This window comes from Dermacentor silvarum, unplaced genomic scaffold, assembly GCF_013339745.2.
Source record: "Dermacentor silvarum isolate Dsil-2018 unplaced genomic scaffold, BIME_Dsil_1.4 Seq1097, whole genome shotgun sequence".
NCBI classification, from domain to species: domain Eukaryota; kingdom Metazoa; phylum Arthropoda; class Arachnida; order Ixodida; family Ixodidae; genus Dermacentor; species Dermacentor silvarum.
The window spans coordinates 67,850-87,987 of NW_023605557.1; the positions used below are offsets into that span (position 1 = coordinate 67,850).

Below are 20,138 nucleotides of genomic sequence, written 5' to 3' on the forward strand. Positions count from 1 at the left end.
TGCTGCCATCGCATACTTGTGGTGGGTGGTAATGGAAATCTTCGTGTGAATTTGAACTTGTGATAGCAAAACAAATTATTATAAGATTAGTGCTGCGTACTTGTTTGTGCATCATTTTGTACCAAGTTTGAACGTTGCAGATACATCACGAGAAACCAACCCTAACAGTTGCACTTCAGAATTGTATATTCACTTTTGCAACGGACTTTTACATATTGAAAACTGTTTCATATTAAAAGAAGAAAAAGTTTTGAGAGTGTGGTCATTTCTTTTTTTGAGAATATAACGACATCATAAATAAAATTTGACCTCGCGTCTTCATACTTCCTCTTTACTAGGCGACATATTTTATTCAAAATGGTTCGAACAGGTCAAATGGAAGCATATCTGCAATGAGAGTTCGATCCGACAAACTGCGCACGCCCGCATGCAAAGGTGCATTTCGCGGGCATGGTTCGCCCATACACTTGATTCTGTTGGCAAAATTACTTTTGTTGCTTTTTTGTTTTATGCCTTTGAATATTTCGACAAAGTGCGAGAAGTAAAAAAAAAAGTATTATACAGCAGGCAACTAACACACATGGGAAACATTAAGTGTTCCACGCAGACAAACTTAATGTTTTCAAAGAGACTGTACAGAGGAGTGTACAGCTGTTGAGAGATGCACGTGGTGGAGCCATGGTGGAAGGAAAAAAATTGTACTCCTTCCTCCGTGTGTGGAGCAAAGTAGGTGCGTACGCAGTGATTGGCTGGGAGAGAAGGGCAAGTGTAGCTGGTTCTCTCCTGTTGCGCTAGCGGTCAGTACCCGCCGCGGCAGCTTGAGGCCGCAAGTTCGATCCCGGATGCCGCTGCATTCCGATGGAAGCGGAATGCAAATATGCTTGTGTGTTGTCGTTTAAAAACGCTCATGTGCTTTGTGCACATTAAAGAACCCCAGGTGGCCCAAATTAACCTGGAGCTCCTCACTTTGGTGTGCTTCATAGTGTGCCTCATAATCAGATCGTGGCTTTCGCATGTATTTCTAGTGGTGAGTGTAGTTGCAGCAGGGAGTAAAACTGACATACATGCGCATGTGCGGATATGCATCACGGCAGCAGGGAATGCATGTGTAGGACAAAACAGCTAACACGCTATACAAACAGACGAGCGTTCGCAACAGCGCCACGCCATAAGGCGACGTGTGTGGCTGGTGGTGATCAGAAAGTATGAAGTTATACCCCATGGTCACACGGGGCACATTCGACAATCCCAATCTGGCTGTCACAATCAAAAATACCCGTGTAGCACCGGTATAGGGAAATGTGGAATAAACATGCAGACGGGAAAAAATGTAGCATGATGTAATACCACGAGTACATACCCCACAGCAATTTTTTTCTGGGTCTGCAAAAGTCTTCACAGATTCTAACGTGAAGTTTGGTGAAAGAACTAGCCACAACACTTCCACGTAAAAAAAGAAAAATGCTAATTAGAGCTAATCATAAGTTGAAAAGGGGTGTGAGTATGCAAGTTCACTGGACGCAAATCTACCAGCAGTGTGCCACATCTCACGAGATTTTACTGTGAATAGAACAACAGTAGAGACACAGGCGTGCTCGCACAGTTTTCTTTGGATAAGCTAAACCAGCTTTGGAGAATATAGCGTATTCTAAGTAAGTTACTGGGAGTACGCTTACTATGTACATGCAATACAGTTGAACCTGGATATATCGAACTCGAAGGGGTTTGCAAAATAGTTCGATATATTAATAATTCAATATATAAAATAATAATTCATACAAAAATTTTAAGGGGATCTTATAGATGTTTGTTATACACGATAATTTGTTATATCCGGGTTCGACTGTGCTAGTTATTTATTACGGTAAGCATTTTAGGCATAGAACACTACAGTTTATGCTGGTATATTCTACACCGGCGCTTCTCTCTGAGCATGAAAAAAAGACAAATTGCTGCTATCGAAGTTGTATTTAGGAAGCAAGCACAAATTAGCTTGTATTCCAGAGCATTTAGCGACAGCAAAGTATACATATCACACGGGATGACCACTGTCCTTACATGCGTTGCTTGCTAAAGTTCCTTGAAGCCCGCTTCTCCGCATTAACATGTATTGTCCAGAGAAGCCCACTACTGAACGTGCACATATGGCCTCCATACGAGTCGCGAGCACAGAGCTGACTGCACCTTCACAGGGTGGGTCATCAGCATATAGTTAAAGAATGTAGTGATGTAGTCTGTGGCCGTGCAGCAGGATGAACACTCATGACTGCAGCGCCCAGTAGTGGGGTAGTCATAGGTGGCAAATGATGAACAGTTATTCCTCCTGGTGCGGAGTGCACTATGCTGATAAAAAAAGCAAAAACACATGGATACCTACCTGCAGCATTTCACTTATGGCCGATAACTCTAAAATTTTTGTGTAATTCTAGTTGCCTTATATTTCCGTTGAAAAGAGATTGTGGTGACTGCTGCCGCTACAGTCTAAATTATTACATTCAGGAGAAATATTTTTATGTGCAAATGGTTTTGTGAATCCAGGGCCACGACACTGTAGCGGTGCCTTCCACTTGATTCTATGCCACTTTTATCATCCACTGTTGACGGTCAGCTGTTCCCATTGATAACGCGGGCAGAGCTTCACCCTGACAAAGTGCGAAAAGCACGGAAAAAAAAAAAAAATTGCATCTCAGCCCAGGACCTATATAGCGTTCCTGGGAAATAGCTGTCACTGCTTCATAAGAGTCTCTGTAAAAAAAAGATTCATCTCATCTCCAGAAGGTGTAACAATGAGTACTTTGAGTACCAATTAGAAATTGCCGTGGCAATGCATGGTGATGCAAACATGTTCTGCTCAGTTTGTGACGATGGGTGTTTATTCTGGAGACTTGGGCCTTCGTGGCTGTTTCACTGGAGAGTCTTCCTGCAACAACTGCCGGTGTTGCTCGACGATGCTGCAGGCACGGCTCAGGATCACCAGGTTCAGCAGCACCTTGATGCTGCATAGACTACGATATCATGCATTACTTGCAAATGGCGATCTGGCACAACATGGTCGAGTGAGAGTTAGAATGAAAAATGTTGAGTGTTCAACTGCTCACTCTACTACTCACTGTGGTGGGGCAAATGTATGGGAAAATGCAGTTGCTTTACACATATATATGCTAATGCGTGCTTATGGAGGATGCCTTACTTTTAAGGCCAACTCCAAGTTCTCTATTGAAGTATGTGTAAGATCCATAAATGCTCTCAGACACAAATGCTGAACTGATTTCATTTGAATAAAATTTGTTTAAAAAAAGCTTAAATAAAGAACAAAACTGAAGCACAATATTTACAAATCCACACCTCTGCACCAAAACAGATAATATAGCAGTTCTGTAAACAGCATCAGTTAGAGCATCTAAAGCGGACAAATGTGATATATAACTTCACAGTTCAGATGAAATTGTTACAATGCTTACGAGGATCTTGCAAGAGTCCTACTCACAAATTCGTAGTTTATGTGTATTAATTTTGTCCACTTTATATGTGTCAACCGGTGCAGTTCACAGAATACCACTTTTTTTAGGCTGAGTTGTAAGCTTGATTCCTTAGTATTTTCTAATTTTAAAATTTTGCAATCTTCAAGAATTTTTGTAAAGAAATCGATAGCTTACATCAAAAGTCTATTCCACAGAGTCAGTCGATTTTAGCCTGCAACAAATATCTTCAAAATCAGTGCAGTGGTTGCCGAAAAAACTGATCTCTCCATTCCCATGCACTATTTAAAAAAGAGGTCATGAAATAAAGCCTCCTCTTTAAAAAAAAAAAACGCTGAAGTAGGGTGAAAAAATGTTTTGCCACAAAAGTCCCTCCCTCGAGAACCACTGCAGCAAATGTTGTTGATACAATTACGAACTGGGGACATATTCTGAAACGGAACGGCGACAATATCGCCGTCAGGCACGCGCTGATTGGCTGGTTCAGCCAAAATTGGATGACGTTGTGCTCAACCAGCCAATGAGCTCATCCAATTTTGCCAAAACAGCCAATCAGGGTGCGCCGTTGGCAGAAGTGTGACCAAGGCGATAGTATTGCTGAAGTCGATCGTTTCAGAATACGTCCCTGGTTCCGAGCAGGCCCCAAAAGGCACTATGATGGAGGATGTGGAAGAGGCTACTAACCACAGGTAGGTGAGGAGAGCTAGTCGCACTGAGCAAGGTGGACATGCCATCACCCGCAACACCAGGGCTGCCAAGGGCAATGGTGTGAAGCCAAGGCGGCGCGACACCAGATCCCCGTGGTCTGAGGTTGCCTGCAAGATGCCTTTTGCTAAGCACTTCCTCCGTGGCTACATAACTACGAGACTGGCTTACCGTGTGAAGCTTGCTACTGGCCAGGTCATAGGCCAGGCTGGTCAGATATTCTCGGTAGACCTGTGTGCATAAGCAGCCAAGAGTGACCAATCACAATCCTACTGTAGAAGAATGGCGAGGCAGTTTCAACTTCTGCACTGCTGAGAATAATCCTTACTCACCCAGAAAATTTCAAGCAAAACCTGCTGAGAATGAGTCTGGCTTGTGCGTACACTACTCCACTAGCAATCCTGAAAACAAGTACCCAAGAAATCTTGCCTATTTTGTATTAATATTAAACTGAGTCCTCTCTTCTGCTTAGTGGGGAGCATTGAAAGAAATCAGTTTTGGCACGTCATACCAATGTACCAATGACACATAATGTGTGTTATGTGGTCTTTGTTCTGGGCCATTTTCCTTCTGAAGCTGTGAATGAGCACCCATGTCTTAAATATTTGGAACCTGCAATAAATTTTTTATTCGGGCCTGCAATGAAAGAAAATGGTACCATCTGAACACTTTTTTTCTGTTTCCAGTCGTAATTCAAATCATTAAAATGTAAAAAAAAGGAGCTTTTGCATATATGCACATAAATATAGCGATACAAAATTAGCCTTAGTTCCTGAATGTACCTATATACACTTTGATAACCAATAATTATAACATGCTCAATTAATGTACATAACGAGACTTATGTACATAATACTTGCACCGACAAGAGCGGTGATTAATCGAGGAAAGTGCTGGACAATGACTGTTGTGAAGGGAGCCGAGATAATTTGGCTATTAGAATGCGGATTACTTCTGTTTAAGTTACCAGGAAAAGAGCTTCGATACGTACATTGACTACTTTCGTCTAGTCGTCTAGCTGTAGCAACCGCATGACAATGACCGAAATAAGGGCCGAAATAAGGAAAAACAAGGTCACAGACAAGCTTATGAGTGCGAGAAACATGTTGAAAAGGTTATTGTGGCCATTTCGCCATGTAAGGAGATGTACCCTTACATTACTTTTGTATAATTTGACAGCGTTAAATGATGTACCCTTACAATGTGTATGTCACCATCTATTCCGATAGTGTATACAGTCAAACCTCGATATAACGAACCTCTATATAACGAAATTTGCAATTTAACAAACTTAACAAATTAAATTTAAATTTAAATTAAATAAAATTAAAGCAATTTAAAAAGTAATTTAAATTTAAATTTAAAAAGTAATTTAAATTTAAATTTCTTTAACCATCTGGGCTCAGACAGATGGTTTGTCCCTTCATGCGCATTTTGTTACCATACCTCTAGTGTTGGCGGTCGCCTAATCTCAAGCTTCCAAGGCACGGTGCAAAGCATTCGCTCGCATGGCGACAGTGGGTGATCTTTGTCTGAGTGCATGACACCGAAAAACTATGAACCTTACTTCGTGTAGTTGTCTCTTCGCTATCGCCATCAATGCTCCGCCTTTCTGGAGAAACTGTGACCTTCTTTCTCAGGATGAATATCCATACTTTTTTCTGCACTTTTGTTTTTAATTTGAAGCCACTATCTGATGACGGCTGTGGGCACTAAGCACAGTCAGCCATGGCGTCATGATTTACGGTGATTTACGGCTCGCATGCCGGGAGCCATGCTACTGCATTGTTCTTAGTGCGAACTGCACCACGTGCGCTGGCACTCACAACCACGCTATTACGGCCCGACTTTCTTGCCATTTGTTTATAAGCAATTACTCACAAGATACTAACCACCAGGAAGGTTCTGGGAATATGTGAAATAATTTTTACTACTGAAACATTAAAACCTCGATTAACGAAGTTTTTTGCTGCAAGCACAACTGCGTTATATCGAGGTTCGACTGTATAGCGTTCCTATAAATGTGAATGCTCGTACAACTGTTTCAGACTATCCAAAAAACTAAGCAATTTGTGTGCAGGATTCATTCCTGCATTTTCAGGTTTCTTTGAATACCTTTCACTGATCAGAACGAGGGTTAGTGCTTTGTCATAGCAAGCTAAGATGCAACTTTTTAGAAGGTTCTTTAGGACATTCTATAACCTTGTTGATAATGAAATAAATCCTGATCTATATCATATAGCAAGCACTTTGTTAAACAATAATCATTATTTGTCCGAAATAAAAACAGAATGGCTTCACTGAGCAATGAGTTTTGCCAGCACACTCCCATTTCGGCGATTTTTGTGCACCATTTATGCAGCCATAATGGCACTGCAGACTAGCTACAAACTAAGCAAGCCAAATACCATGCTTGCATAACTATCATTGCCATACTGTGTGAAACACTACTGCCAAGAAACCTTGTAGTTCCATATTTCCAAGTTAAATATTTTACGAAGCATTAAAGGAATAGTAAAGAGAAAAATAACTTGATATGTATAGCAATTTGCCATAACACAACATAAACAAAAAGGTCACTGTTACAGGAGGATGTTTGCTAAGCTAGAAAAGGGGTAAGAACGAAAGACAACAGGCAACACTGCCTTGAAGCTTCCCACACTCACTGTTATACCATGAATTTTTATCTGCTAGAATTTTTCATCGATATGATAGACTACACTGTATTCTAAAGGGGCCAAAGGCTGACTTAGCAAGTTTCAAGAACATTTACTGTGCCATCAATGGTGTAAATAGGAAAAAAATACCTTAAAATCGGCTGTCACAATGATGTAGCAGTGCTGGGGTATTGGCACGAAATTAAAAAAAATGGAAGCTTTACTTTCATTTTCTCTTTTAGTAATCAACCTGTTACAGTGAAACTAATGAAAATAGCTTTAAAAGAATAGTTTATCGGTCCTAACAGATTTAGAGTTTCTCCTTAGTGCCCCTTTAAAGGGCCATTCAGCAGGTTTGGCCATTTTAAACAGACAAGTGCAGTGTACACCATGCATGCCGACGATCATGTCTGCAAAGTATTAACACCGTTGCGCACTGTGAAAACAGCTGAAATTTCAAATCAAACACTTTGCACCCTTCTTCTCAAGAGCTCCCGCTCCCAGCCGGAAAGTCGAGGTCAGAAGCGCAAAAGCGCCTACGTAATTCGGATTGCTGAAACGTTAACTCACCATGACACATGACTTCGAGAATTACTGAAGGCTACAGCAGTTATCTGTTTGATCTGTTGCTTCACTAGATGATTTAAAGTTATGAGAAATAATAAACCTTACAAACCGAATGTCTCCGAGTCTCTCTTTTACTTCGTGTTCTAGCAAGAGGACATACTTCCGCTTCGGTGGTTTGTTTCCAAGTCGTACATTTGCGCGCACAGGAAACGAACCCAGTTGCAATTTTCTACCGGTTTCCAGCGTGTGATCGTGCTCTTTGATCCGCTTGCGTCTGCTCCAGCACTCGCGTGACACTGACTTATCATACCGATAGTCAGGGGTTCTCGTGCACAGCGTGCAAAACTGTGTGCTGCGCGAAACGGGACAAACGCAACAACTTGCATGCACGATAGTCATCGGAAGTGCGCCGTGCAACAAAAATGCAAGAGGAAAAAAAGAGAGAGAGAGAGGGGAAGGAAGGTGAGGCCCTTAAAGGAGTACTGACACAAAAATTTTCTATCTTGTTTTTTCTGCTGTAATAAGTAGCTAATGACCCAGTAATCACGGCGTGAAACCTCATTTTATTCAGAGCGCGACAGGTAATTATTTGGAGTCTTCTTTGCAGCGACTAGTCCAAGTTTCGGTTTCACAGAGCAATGAGATGGGAGAAGAGGGATTGTAAACACAGTGAGCACGTGATTGCACAAAACTGTGACGTGTTCAAGCCAGCGCGCTCGCAGGCGAGCGAGTTTCATGTTGCTAGTTCATCTGCTACACCTGCACGAGCTTTGCGATTTCGTTGCCGTCCTCGTTTTCGTCGTCCAGCGGCGACTATTTCCTCCAGGCAGGAGTCGCCACCGTATTAGACGTGCCAACCACTTTTGATTCGAATCCACCACAGGCGAGCTGGCGTGATCGCTGGGAAACGGTATAGGCCTAGCTCGCTGGCCGTCTGATCCGGGCCGACGGCCCTTGCGATCCGTCCACAGCTCGTAATAAATCACCTATATTCGTCAACACAATCAACGTCTGCACATTTATGATGCACATAACTGGCAGTACAATTAGTTTTGCCGACGGCGTTGGTAGCGATGAGAAAACACGTTAGCAAGGCGAGCCGCTTCGTAGAGACGATTGCTGCGGCGGCTGCGCTGACCGCTTGCGAGCCAAAATCACACCAACGATTAACCATATCGCACAACGTTTCATAACATGCACACTTTCGAGGTCACTTTACTCTAAGAGTTATCTCGTGTCAGAAACAATTAAGCCGATTTTTGTGCCGCCGTCAGCATCAAACGAGGCCAGCGTCTCGACCAGGGCGAAAAAAACAAAAAAACGCACCGGGACGATCGGAGTGGGGAGAAACTTGCTCGCTGGCCCTGCCCCGACGGCAGTGCAAACTCGTGACGTAGCATTTTCTCAGTTATTTACAATCCTTCCTTGATGTCAATGTAGCGAGGTGCTGCGCTTTGCGTGTGGCTACGCGCACATACTATGGAAATTGATTTTGAATATGTTCTAAGCTATATTCGCCACTGATATTTTGTAGACAATGTGTGTGTGTCCACTTAAATCGATCTCACGAGTTATCTCGACTTCAAAGTTTTGTGTCAGTACTCCTTTAAGGAAGGTGAGGCCCTTGACGTACACGTGATGCGATCTTCCGGCTCTGCATAGGAGAATGCAGGGAAAGAATTTCGCTTTGGGAGTCTAGACGGGGCAAGTAGAGAGAGCGTTTATGTTGGCAGTGAAGCTCACCTCCTAAAATCTTGGGTTCATAACATTTCAAATAATTCTATCTCTGCTATTAACGAGCCAATTACAAAATTTATTGCGGTAGAATGCTCTGTAGAGGGCATGTAACAACTTTAAGCGTATAACCAAAATTTGCTATGGGGCCTAGTGAGAGGCCCTTTAATGTGCACCCACCTGCCAAGAGATTGCATTGAAGCGTGTGACAAAGGCGTGCTTGACCCAATCCACCAGCACCTCAGCGAGCAGCACCAGCAGGCAGTCGGCCAGCAGGCTCCAGAGCTGCTCTGCGGGGATGATGGTCTCAGGCTTGGGAGTCGCCACTCTACATGTTGCATGCTGCCACTATACTCACCCTGCCGCCAGCTGTACTCCCGCATGGTCTGCACAATGACCACCAACAGCAGCACCACATAGTGAAACCGCTCGCGGACATCGCTGCACGCCATCTGGAACAGGTTGTTCTTGGCAAACTTCTTGAACACCATGCCCTTGAGCTCCACAAACTGCAATTGGAACATGCAAAACAACAGCTCTCAGATCTCGGCTGTCCAAGGCACTCCAGCAGCCACTTTTTGTTGCAGTCGGACCTCAATATATAACAAAAATTGATATAATGAATCATTGTATTTAATGAAGAAAACCTAAAATTTGGTAGGCTGCGCTTTACTTGCATTGAGTATCCTACTGCTGTAACGAAACCAAAAATGCAAGATCTGAGACAACATCGGTTAAAGTGAAGAGAATAACTGTTCACTCAAGAGTTAAAAAAATGCCATATTTGGGCAGCAAAAATATCACATACTTAGCAATATCAGCTTGAAAAGGAACATTCTACACATGCAAACACAATTTGGCCAGTGGCTTGACATTGTTGGCCACAACTAGCAAGCCGACGTGCCGATACTGCACGATCACACCAATCGTACAGTTGCACATTAATGGTGATGCTCAGTGTGTTGGTAATTTAGCGTTTTCATGTGTCACATACAGTAGAATCTCAGTGATATGATCACACCTGATACGAATTGTAAAAAGTCCCGGCACAAGTTCGTTAGCTTACACCGTCATAAATTTATAATGTTGTGAACCACTTTTTTTGCCGTGGCAGATGATACGAACAATTGCGCCGTTGCGCAATCCTTGGCAGAGCTGGAGAGGAGGCCCCAGTGTGCCAGTAGTGCCAGACACTGGCTGCTGTCAGGCTGGCAGAGCAGCCTTGCCGATGCACGAGTCACATCCCTGTTGCCCAGTTTTCTTCCCGATTTCGAAGACAACACACTAAAGACGTGCAATTTTCTTAAATTCCACTCTGTATTTCACCGTGAGATAAAGAAAAGTCCTATGGTTGCAGGAAAAAAATGAATTAAAAAATTGGAAATATATTTAGTAAGTCGGCTATTTCATTGCCGTGTACCCCCTTAATTGGTGATATGAATTTTCGTGCCATCCCAAGAAATTTGTATCACTGAGATTCTACTGTACTGGCATGGCAAACCGCCTGCAGGATGTAAAAATTGACAGGACAGCCTTTGCACTTTGCTGGACCGTTGGTGCCACACACTTGCACTTCTTTCGCACAGACCCAATCGCATATCAGCGTGTATGCTTAACCCAGATATCAGATATAATTAAGGTAGTTTCATTTCAGATGAGACTCTGTTACAATGAGGTTCAACATGTGGTGGTGGTGACATACGTTGTTGGACATCATGATGGTCAGCAGGGCCTTGTTCTGCGAGTTTATTGCGACACTCAGGGTGGTAGCCTGAAGCATCACTAACAGGCAGTGGAGCACTGCGATGTCCAGTCAAGGGCTTATGTTTGATAAGAGAATAGAATATTGTAAACACAACATTTACAAAATATAATGCTACACTAGGCAAAATGCCTGCCAATACACTGCCATATATCTTTAAACGTTGCTTATGTACTTGCTTATAAGCGAGACTCGCAGGGGATTAATCAAATACATGTTGTAACTTAACAGTCTTAATAGGAGCATTCTGTTTAATTACTTAGGCCTCTTCCTATCTACAATTTTTATGGAAGTTATAAAAAAGCTGATCAGCGTATTTTTTTCTCTCTTTTGTCAGTTGTTAGTATGTGATAGTTTATTTCATTACTTACAGACACTATCAGTCCTGATTAGGGCCAAGATAAGAATGGCATTTCACAAGTAAAAACATTATTAGTATCAACAATAACACTGTTGGCATAACAATTTAGCGTAAGTAGTACTCCACTAGCACTCACGAAGTGTTCCAAGTTGTGCTGCTAATTGCACTGGTTAGTTCACATTTGTGTAAGATTCAGCCCCACTGATTTTTATTGTGAAAGGACACAGATTCAGACATGCAAAGCCATGACACTGACATTCATGCTCTAGTAAAATCTCATTCTAGTGTGGCAGTGTCCCAAATTAAGTAGCGTGCTGCGTGCACCCATCTAGTTTAGTTGGACCACATTAACTTTGACCACCCTGAGTTTCTTATGCAAGCCTAAATCTAAACACATGCACACTTTTGTGTTCCGCCAGCATCAGAATGCAGCTGCTAAGAATCGCATTGATGATGCAGCAGCTGAATGCCACAGACACTACGCCATTGCTCTGACTTTGTCATTAATTGTACCGATTATTTTGTTGTGGATAAGTCAAATACAGAGAATGATTTCAGCCTTAAAAGGATACAAACATAGGCCAGGGCTAGGGCCAAATGTGCCAACAGCCCCAGGCGCCGTCGCGCCCGCCGTGGCTCTGGTTCTGTGGCTGTCCACAGCAGGGCATCCAGGATGTCCTGGCCAAAGGATGAAAACAGCTTGTCTGCCACCTGCAACAATGGTCGCAGTCAGGAAACTACTAGGGTTTAAAGTCCCGAAGGCTATGAGAGATGCCTAGCGGGTAGCTCCGGTTAATTTTGAGTACCCAGGGTGCTTTAAAAAGTAGTGACACATATTTACAAAGTTATATAAGGTCGACCCCATGCTTCTAACATGAAAAAAGACCACACTTGGCCAGTATGATAGTTGGGAAACACTTGTAAGATAATTTTAATTTGATACTAAAGTTGTCTCAAAATGGAAGACCTCGCAGACGTTGTGCCCCTTCCGGTGGCAGTTGCCAGCCTGCTCCTCTCTTTCCCTTTCCTGTCGTGTATATATGTTTTCAAAACAAATAATAATAATAATTTTGACATTGTGACATCATGAAAGAGAGCTGAATTTACTGATATCGTGCATCAACAAGGCCAGGTACAATGATATCACTCTTAAAGAAATAAACAAGATACTAGTAGCTGAGTAGCTGCGTGCATTGCTTCTGGCTGCACTCATGAATCAATTACAGGAATGGAGTGAGCCAGTGATTTGTTACATCATGATGGATCCGCCTTCTTGGCACTGAAACGGAAACTGGTTCTTAGAAACGAGCATCATAGTAAAATATTTATGGAGCTCTGGCACTTGCCAGTATATATTCTAAGGTTTAGGCGGTTTGAATCTTGATGTAACGCAAAAAAATGACGAGTCGAGAATGTCATGTCAGCAGTAATTTAACATGGGCCTTTTTTGCATCCCGCCCCCGCCAGAATGTGGCCTCCTTAGCGACCGTGAATCAAACCCAAAACCTGGTGCACAGCAGCAGAATGCCATAGCCACTGAGCCAACATGACGGGTGGTTGCAGCCAGGTTACTCACGAGTACTGAGTAAAAAGTTTCAAACAGATGCTGTTATGCGACACTGGTGGAATACAGACAGGCAAGCAGTGAATGACTAAAACTCTTTGCTGAGGAAAACAGTGCCCACAAAATGAAGAGGTAATCTAGATGTGGCAATAGCAGCAAGGAAGGTCAGTGGTCATTGAATTAAATTACATGACTTGCAGCAGAGAGCATCTGTATAGTTAAGGACTTTTGCATTATAGTGTTGTGTTGACTTGCAGTTTTCATGCCAGTTGCAGAAAATCCCGAAAGTGTCACAGCCACGAGGATCTGTTGATGTGCATGCATGGCTTATGCCGAAACAGAAACAGCATAGCACTGCACGTCCATGCTTAAGGGGGGACACGGTTCCTGAGGACGAAAAAAACTACAAAAAATCGATTTTTCAATATTGTGATTTTCGTTTTCTTCATACCATCGCGCACCTGCCAGCAAAAATTGGCTCACAATGACGCGTCGTTGAGCAAAAAAATGCCGTCTTTATTCATCGGAGCACTTGCTTTCGCTTACGAAAACGCCGAAAATGGCCCTTCTTGCACTGTCCGGCACGCCCTGACTGCTCACCGGAGCCCGGCCATCTTGGTCTCATTTGAAAAAGCATCTTTTCGGCTTGCTTTCCCGCCATAAACGAACCTCCAATGGTACCACGGGAAAGCACTGCCGGGCAAAAGCAAGAGAAAGAACCGCGCCGTATCACTGGTCCATAGCTATCACATGACTGAACGACGGCTTGTGATTGGAGCGTGGGGACTGGCAACACTGGCGATCAAGCGCGGGGCCGAGACGCGCACAGGCACGCCATTCCGCCGCGTTTTGTTGTTCCGCGATCGTGATCAAGATGCCGAACCGTGCTCGGAGTTCCGCACACTGCACAAATTCGGCAAACGGCGGAGAAAACGTGCTGTGCAGCCCGAGGAGTCATCGCAGTCACCAGCGGGGTCATCGACAGAGCCGAGCGGAACAGCAGACTGGCAGACGCCGCGATGTAGCAGCCCAACACAAAGGCGCCGCCGATCGCGACAGCCTCTGACAGTGGAGGTACGCGGCCAGATTGCTGCAAACATCGCTGTTTCGACGTTGACATCTGCAGACCTCGACGGAAGAGCGGAAGAGGTGCCGCGACGAAGCGGCGGTGCGACACAAGTGCAGCCGCGATCGCGATAGCGGCCATGGTTTGTCGGAATCAGCTGACAGCGGTGATACTCCGTCAAGGCACCAGAGCACATCGCAGCCGCTTGCGATTACAACTGCAGACGGTAGTGATGCAACAAAAGAACTCGCAGCTGGAGAAAGCGTGACGGCGATTATGGACGCTGCTTCCAACGACGGGGATGCGCAAGCGCGACGGACCGTGTGAGGATAGACTCGACGTTTCTGACAACGGCTGACCGCGATATGATCGAGCGGCGCGCGCAGCGAAAAGTAGCGGAACTTTCTTCGGTCTCGGCGACGGATCGCAAAATGAATTTTCTCGCAAGCGAGTGCAGCCCCGAAAGTGCGTCGACCACGACGTATACCATTGTCGACCTCGATATGGTGAACAACTTACTGCACGAAGTTTCTTCTTGCAAAGTGTGTCATGGAGAGTTGACAATTGAACGTGACGCACGTGAGTACGGCGTAGCCGTAAAACTAAAAGTTAAATGCAGCAACTGCGGGGAAGTTGGCTCGAACTGGAGCTCGCGTCGAGTTCGCGGTGGTGGCAATAATTGCAGCCCGTTCGAAATTAACATTCGCACGGCGCGTGCTATGCAAAGCACAGGCAATGGCCAGACAGCGCTGAACGATATTTTCGCCGCTATTGGCATTTCGCACCGAGGCCTTCACAATAAAACATATCAGCAGTATTTGAAAACGAAGCTGAAGCCAGCAGCAACGAGAGCCTGTGGTGGACATATGAGTAAATGTGCAGTAATAGTAAGAGCCTCTACAAAGACCTCAATTTTGGCAACCCAGGAAACATTGCTGTCTCTTTTGATGGAACTGGCACACTAGGGGCACACTTCCCACATAGGAGTGGCCACTGTGATAGAGATTTTTTCAGGGTATGTGCTCGACTTTGTAGTGCTTTCCAATTTTTGCCTTGGCTGTGAATGTGGCCCAAAACCTGAGAGCCCGGAATATGCCGAGTGGAAGTCTAAGCATTCATGCCAGAAGAACACCTCGTGCAAGCTGGCTGGCCAATGGAAGTAGGCGGCAATGATTTTATTTCAACGCTCCCTCTTGCTTCATGGCCTCAGGTATACAACCATGCTTTGTGATGGTGACAGCCGGTCGTACAATGCTGTCAATGAGCCAAAGTGTACGGCTTCATAAATGTTGAGAAGAGGACTGTGCAAACCATGTGCAGAAACGCATGGGAACTGCACTGCGGAACCTTGTGCAGAAGCACAAAGGGGAGAGCGGAGAGCGCATCAGTGGCAAAGGCCGCCTCACTGGCGACCTTATCACAAAGTTGACCAACTACTACGGTTGGGCTCTCAAATCCCATTCTGGAATGTGGATGCAATGCACACGGCAGTATGGGCTACATATTATCATGTAACCTCCACTGACGACAAATCGAACCACAGCCTATGTCCCATGGCCCAGATTCATGGTGCAAGCATAACGCAGCCATGGCAAAAAATGAGCCCACCCCAAAAAGCAACTACAACTTGCCAGAGGCTGTCGGCACTGCACTACGTCCTGTTTACGAGCGTTTGTCTGACAAAAAGCTCTTGCAGAGTTGTCAGAGAGCCAAGACACAGAATGCCAATGAGGCATTGCATTCGGTCATCTGGAGCCTGGCACAAAAAGACAAGAATGTGTCATTGTTTGCCGTTGAGGCCGCTGTGGCAGAGGCTGTTCTGCGCTTCAACGTTGGAAACCAAGAGTCTAGCTCACTTATACTGCGTGAACTGCAACTACAACAAACATGCCAAGGTAGTCAGAGGGCAGCCGAGAAAGACAATCGCCGTGCAGTCGGCTCGGACAGGAAGCGCTCATCTTCGGCAGCATTCCAGGCAGCCGCAAAGAAGAAGCACAAACAAAAGCCTGCTTCAGACTACTCACCGGGGGCTTTCTGAGAGATTGTAATTACTAATGCTGTGGCTTTCAAGCGTAAAATGTGTATTTATGCAGTCTCTTTAGTTTTTTGCATTTTTCTCAAATAAAGAATTTAGCATGTTTTGAATTTTGGGATCAACACTGTGTCGCTAATACTCAATCAATTCTCCTGATTTTTTTTTTGCTTGAATGCTAGAGAGTTAGAGTGTGCAAGAAAACTATAATATAGTGTTTCAGGATACTGCAACATTTTAAAATCATGTAGAAATATCCAGCAAATATTCAGTTATGAGACTGCAATTTAAGAACTTCATAATTTTGGCTAAAATATAGATACAAGCATTAAATTGCATATGTGCACTCTTTGAACATTTGGGAACATACCTTTAAAATTTGAGCTCTGTTGATGCATTACTTTTTATGCTAGTCGCATCCCAAATTTATAAGGTAAGAATGGTAACTTTTTTTTAGATTCATGTAGAGAAAAGATAATTGCATATTAGTAATCAGTACACAAAGTTGAATATTCCCTGAAAAATTCATGCATCTAGGGTCAATAATAAAAAAATTTTCTCGGGACCCATGTCCCCCCTTAAGAAAGAAAGGAGAATGCATATAGCCAGCCGTGTTAATGGAAAAAGAATCTGCTCCATTCAGTCCCGATGTAAATAATTGGAAGAACAACATCCATCGGTGTGGTGTGATTGATAATGTACTTTTTTTTAAATTCTTTATGGTTCAGATTTTTTGTCTGCATAGTCTTCATATTCCTTTACAGCAGCAAGATGTTAGAATTAACTCTTTTACGGACAGGACATTAAATACTCGGAAATAAAAATTTTTTTAATCTAAACATACAAAAACTTTTAGAATAAGCATAATCACAAAAGAAAAAATATTTTGGGAGAAATTTTTCAACATACGGGGGAACACCAGGTAGAAAACGTTGTGGGAACCCAAGCCACATATGGCTTCATTAGAAATTTGTAGACAGCTCTCGTCATATATGAACCCACAGGTGTACATTTCATTTGCTTTACTTCGTGCGTGTGATACCACTGCAGCTGGAGATGCTGCATCAGTCTGTCTCCTGTGTGCTTTCAAAAAACTTGAGGGTGTGCCAAACTTCTTTCTCATCCTTTGTTGTTCTAAACAACAATGGCACTTGCTGCCTGTCATTCAGTGTTGGCCAAAGACATTTGGCCAGAAACTTCATACTCATACCAAAACTTGGCAAGAAATACTTTTTCCTGGTATATTGCCTGTAGACAAGACTCACCCACAGAGGGTTCATAAATTATAAGTTCATTGCAACATTTTCAGTGCGATAGATCATGAACCGGTTAATACCAAATGTTTGATAAACTTGGCGATATTTTAACATTCACCGCAAGTAAACTGCTGTTAGTAATTCCACATGATTCTCACTGAGAGTTCTGAAAACAGCTAATGGCAGTTCTTGGAGGTTAAACAAAAAATCACTTTCATGAAATGACCTTGTTGAGACAAATCGACCTCAAAAATTTAGTGTGAGAACATGTAAGGATACTTGCAGCACAAGACAACGGGACAAAAGGACAGACACACACAGACATACAGCAAGACCTTTGTAAACAAAATTTGCGTATGTCTCTTTTTTGTCCTGGTGCTGTGCACTGCAAGTTATTGATGATGAATCAACTAGTCCGACAGTCTATCCTGTAAGAAACAAGATGTTTGAAGGCAATGCACTACAAGCCATGCTTACAGTTTAGGCGGGCTGACTGAACTGACTTATAGGTGGCTCCTGCTAAGACACGTGTTAGATTTCACCTGGTAATATTTGTATTAGAACTCTTATAGTTAAGGTAGCTTTATCAATACACAGAAACACACGATATGAGCAAGCTACTCTGAGCCTGAATGCCCAAAACAGGATGCTGCTATGCTTATCTGCATTGTACTGCCTGAACGAGGGCTGCCATCGTGGCTGCACATGCAGGAATTTCCATCTGTACTGGCTAACACACAGTGTCATGGCTGACGAGTATCAAGGTGTCACGCAGACACCCTTGGAACTGTAAGAACAAGTTATTTTAGCACAAACATACAAAACAATGAGAAATGCTTTAGCAGACCAGCATGCACTGAAACAGCGAAGTCACAGAGGCTGTAGAAAGACAAGCTCTCTGCTTTCCAGCTTGGCTGAGAGCCCTGAACATAGAGCCGCACTGTGATGGTCATGGAGATAAGTGAATACTTCAAAATAATGCCAGTTTTCAGTAGCCTACTAGAAGCACATTTCTTTGTATAAATCACTACACGAAGAATCTTTTGGTGCACACGTGCTTTGAGAATGTTGAGTAAAATGTACAATGGGGACCAATAAAAAGGGAACCTATGGTTTGGTATTGCATTGTCAAATGTCCTTGTTCTTCCACTGAAATCAAGAAGTACAACTGAGGCACAGAGGAGATCCTTCAACAGCTAAACATTATGTAAGAATTAGGCATTAGCAAGCAACAAGTAACCAAAGCTAGCAAAGCAATGATTTTGGCTGGTTGGTTCATTTTACCTCTTAAAGCGGGCTGAAACGAGAGCACAACACGAGCAGTAACAGAACATAGACGTACAGAAGGACAAAGTGCATCCTCCTGCAATGGAAGCGCACAGTAATCACGACCATACTTCTGTAGTAACTGTGGCTCGAGCGCTGTTCAGGTGTTTACTTTTATACAAATGCAACTTGTACATGTTGATGTACTGGTTCTTTACATGGCAGAGGATGGGTGCAGCTCTAGATATGAAGACGAGCAAAATGAAACTTGTAACACATGCCTCAAGCATGTTGAAAAAGATGTACAACTTGATGACAGACTGGCTCTTGACGATGTGGTACAGCATGGACGTATCCCCTGGGCAGCCAACAGCCAGGTGCCCAGTAGAACAAGGCCCTTGAGCAGGTCGCATGACTCAGCTGGCTGCAGGCGTCGTCGACCTACCAGCCGCGCCCCGAGCAGGCCAGCTGCCAGCGCAAAGCGCACCGGCAGCAGTGTCAGCACAGACAGGAAAGCATCTGCACATTGAAGGAATCCGTAGCCCACAAGCGCTCCAACTCTCGAGGGATGCGGAAGAAGGCATAGAACTTCGCTCGACGCTTCTCGTAACGCTGCTCCTCCAGCTGATAGCCACGTCGCACCTCCCCGTGCAGGTATGACCACAGTGACCCTGCAAGAAGTTCCTTTACGGTAAAACAAAGCTGGCTTATCCTATGTAGATGTACAGTTGCCCGGAAAGAAGATTAACACAAGTGAACAATGACTAGAGCAGTAAAAGTTCCATTGTGGGGAGCTGCTACTCCGAGCATGCAGACAGCAGCAGTTTTTGGCCTTTCCCATTATGTACCATGGTTGTGGCTGTTCCTAAGGCATGCCCTTAAAATGCTGCTGCTATCAGCAAACATTGTTATGCTGTGTGGGACTGTGCATGTGGACTTTCTGGATCTTAGCGCAAGTGATTTCCTATGCTTGTACCCCATCATTACTGAAAAGTGGAAGCAGTCCAGAATATTGCTGCCAACTTTTTTGTGAACTGCAGTGTTAAGCAGTAAAATTTTTCTGCAATGGTCATTAGTGCTTAACCTAATATTTTAATGAGATGACTGCACGTCAGCAGGGACGCCATGGATCATCATCAGCCTAATTTACTGTATTTATTAAAATATAGGCTGAACTTTCTTTTTTTTGAAAATGTTACTAAAATGAGCTATCGACCTACGTTTGTGACCAAAGAATCTCAACCTATATTCGTGAACACGCTAGCCCGCAGTATAGCCAGTGTGGAGATTATCCAGACTGGCTTTAAGAATGCTTGATATCTAATGTACTCAATGGCGCCGATGACGACATTGTTTGAGGTGACAAGGACGCCTGCGAAGCATCTGACGAGGTCGACTGCGAAGCATCGAACGAGGACAACTTCTCTGACACTTCCAACGAGTGTGCAGCTTGTGGCAACTAGTGAGATTTAGTAGAGGGCTTACAGTAAATAAAGGTCTACCATGTTCAAAGTTCTTAGTTTTCTAAAAGATATGGGTTGACCTATATTCTAATTAAAGCATTTTATTTCTTGACAGTCAATATATAGGGGTCGACCTATATTCTTGCTCAAGCTATTTTCAAGTAAATAAGTGTCTACTCTACTGCAGAAAAAAAGGCCTCCCCCTTGACTTCCCTTACCCGCGTCC

The 20,138-nt window shown here is 43.7% G+C and overlaps 1 protein-coding gene across 1 annotated transcript; it reads right to left on the reverse strand.

The window, feature by feature from the left end:
- Positions 1-2,851: 2,851 nt before the first annotated feature.
- Positions 2,852-19,133, reverse strand: LOC119434467 (protein TAPT1 homolog; the record flags this gene model as incomplete). Its single annotated transcript, XM_037701610.2, is given in 10 exon segments — positions 2,852-3,005; positions 4,164-4,294; positions 4,356-4,415; positions 9,323-9,432; positions 9,501-9,651; positions 10,845-10,942; positions 11,838-11,976; positions 18,731-18,807; positions 18,810-18,998; positions 19,001-19,133. Coding segments are annotated over 10 exon segments (1,221 nt in total), but the record flags the coding sequence as incomplete, so codon positions are not given.
- Between the last annotated feature and the right edge of the window lie 1,005 nt (positions 19,134-20,138).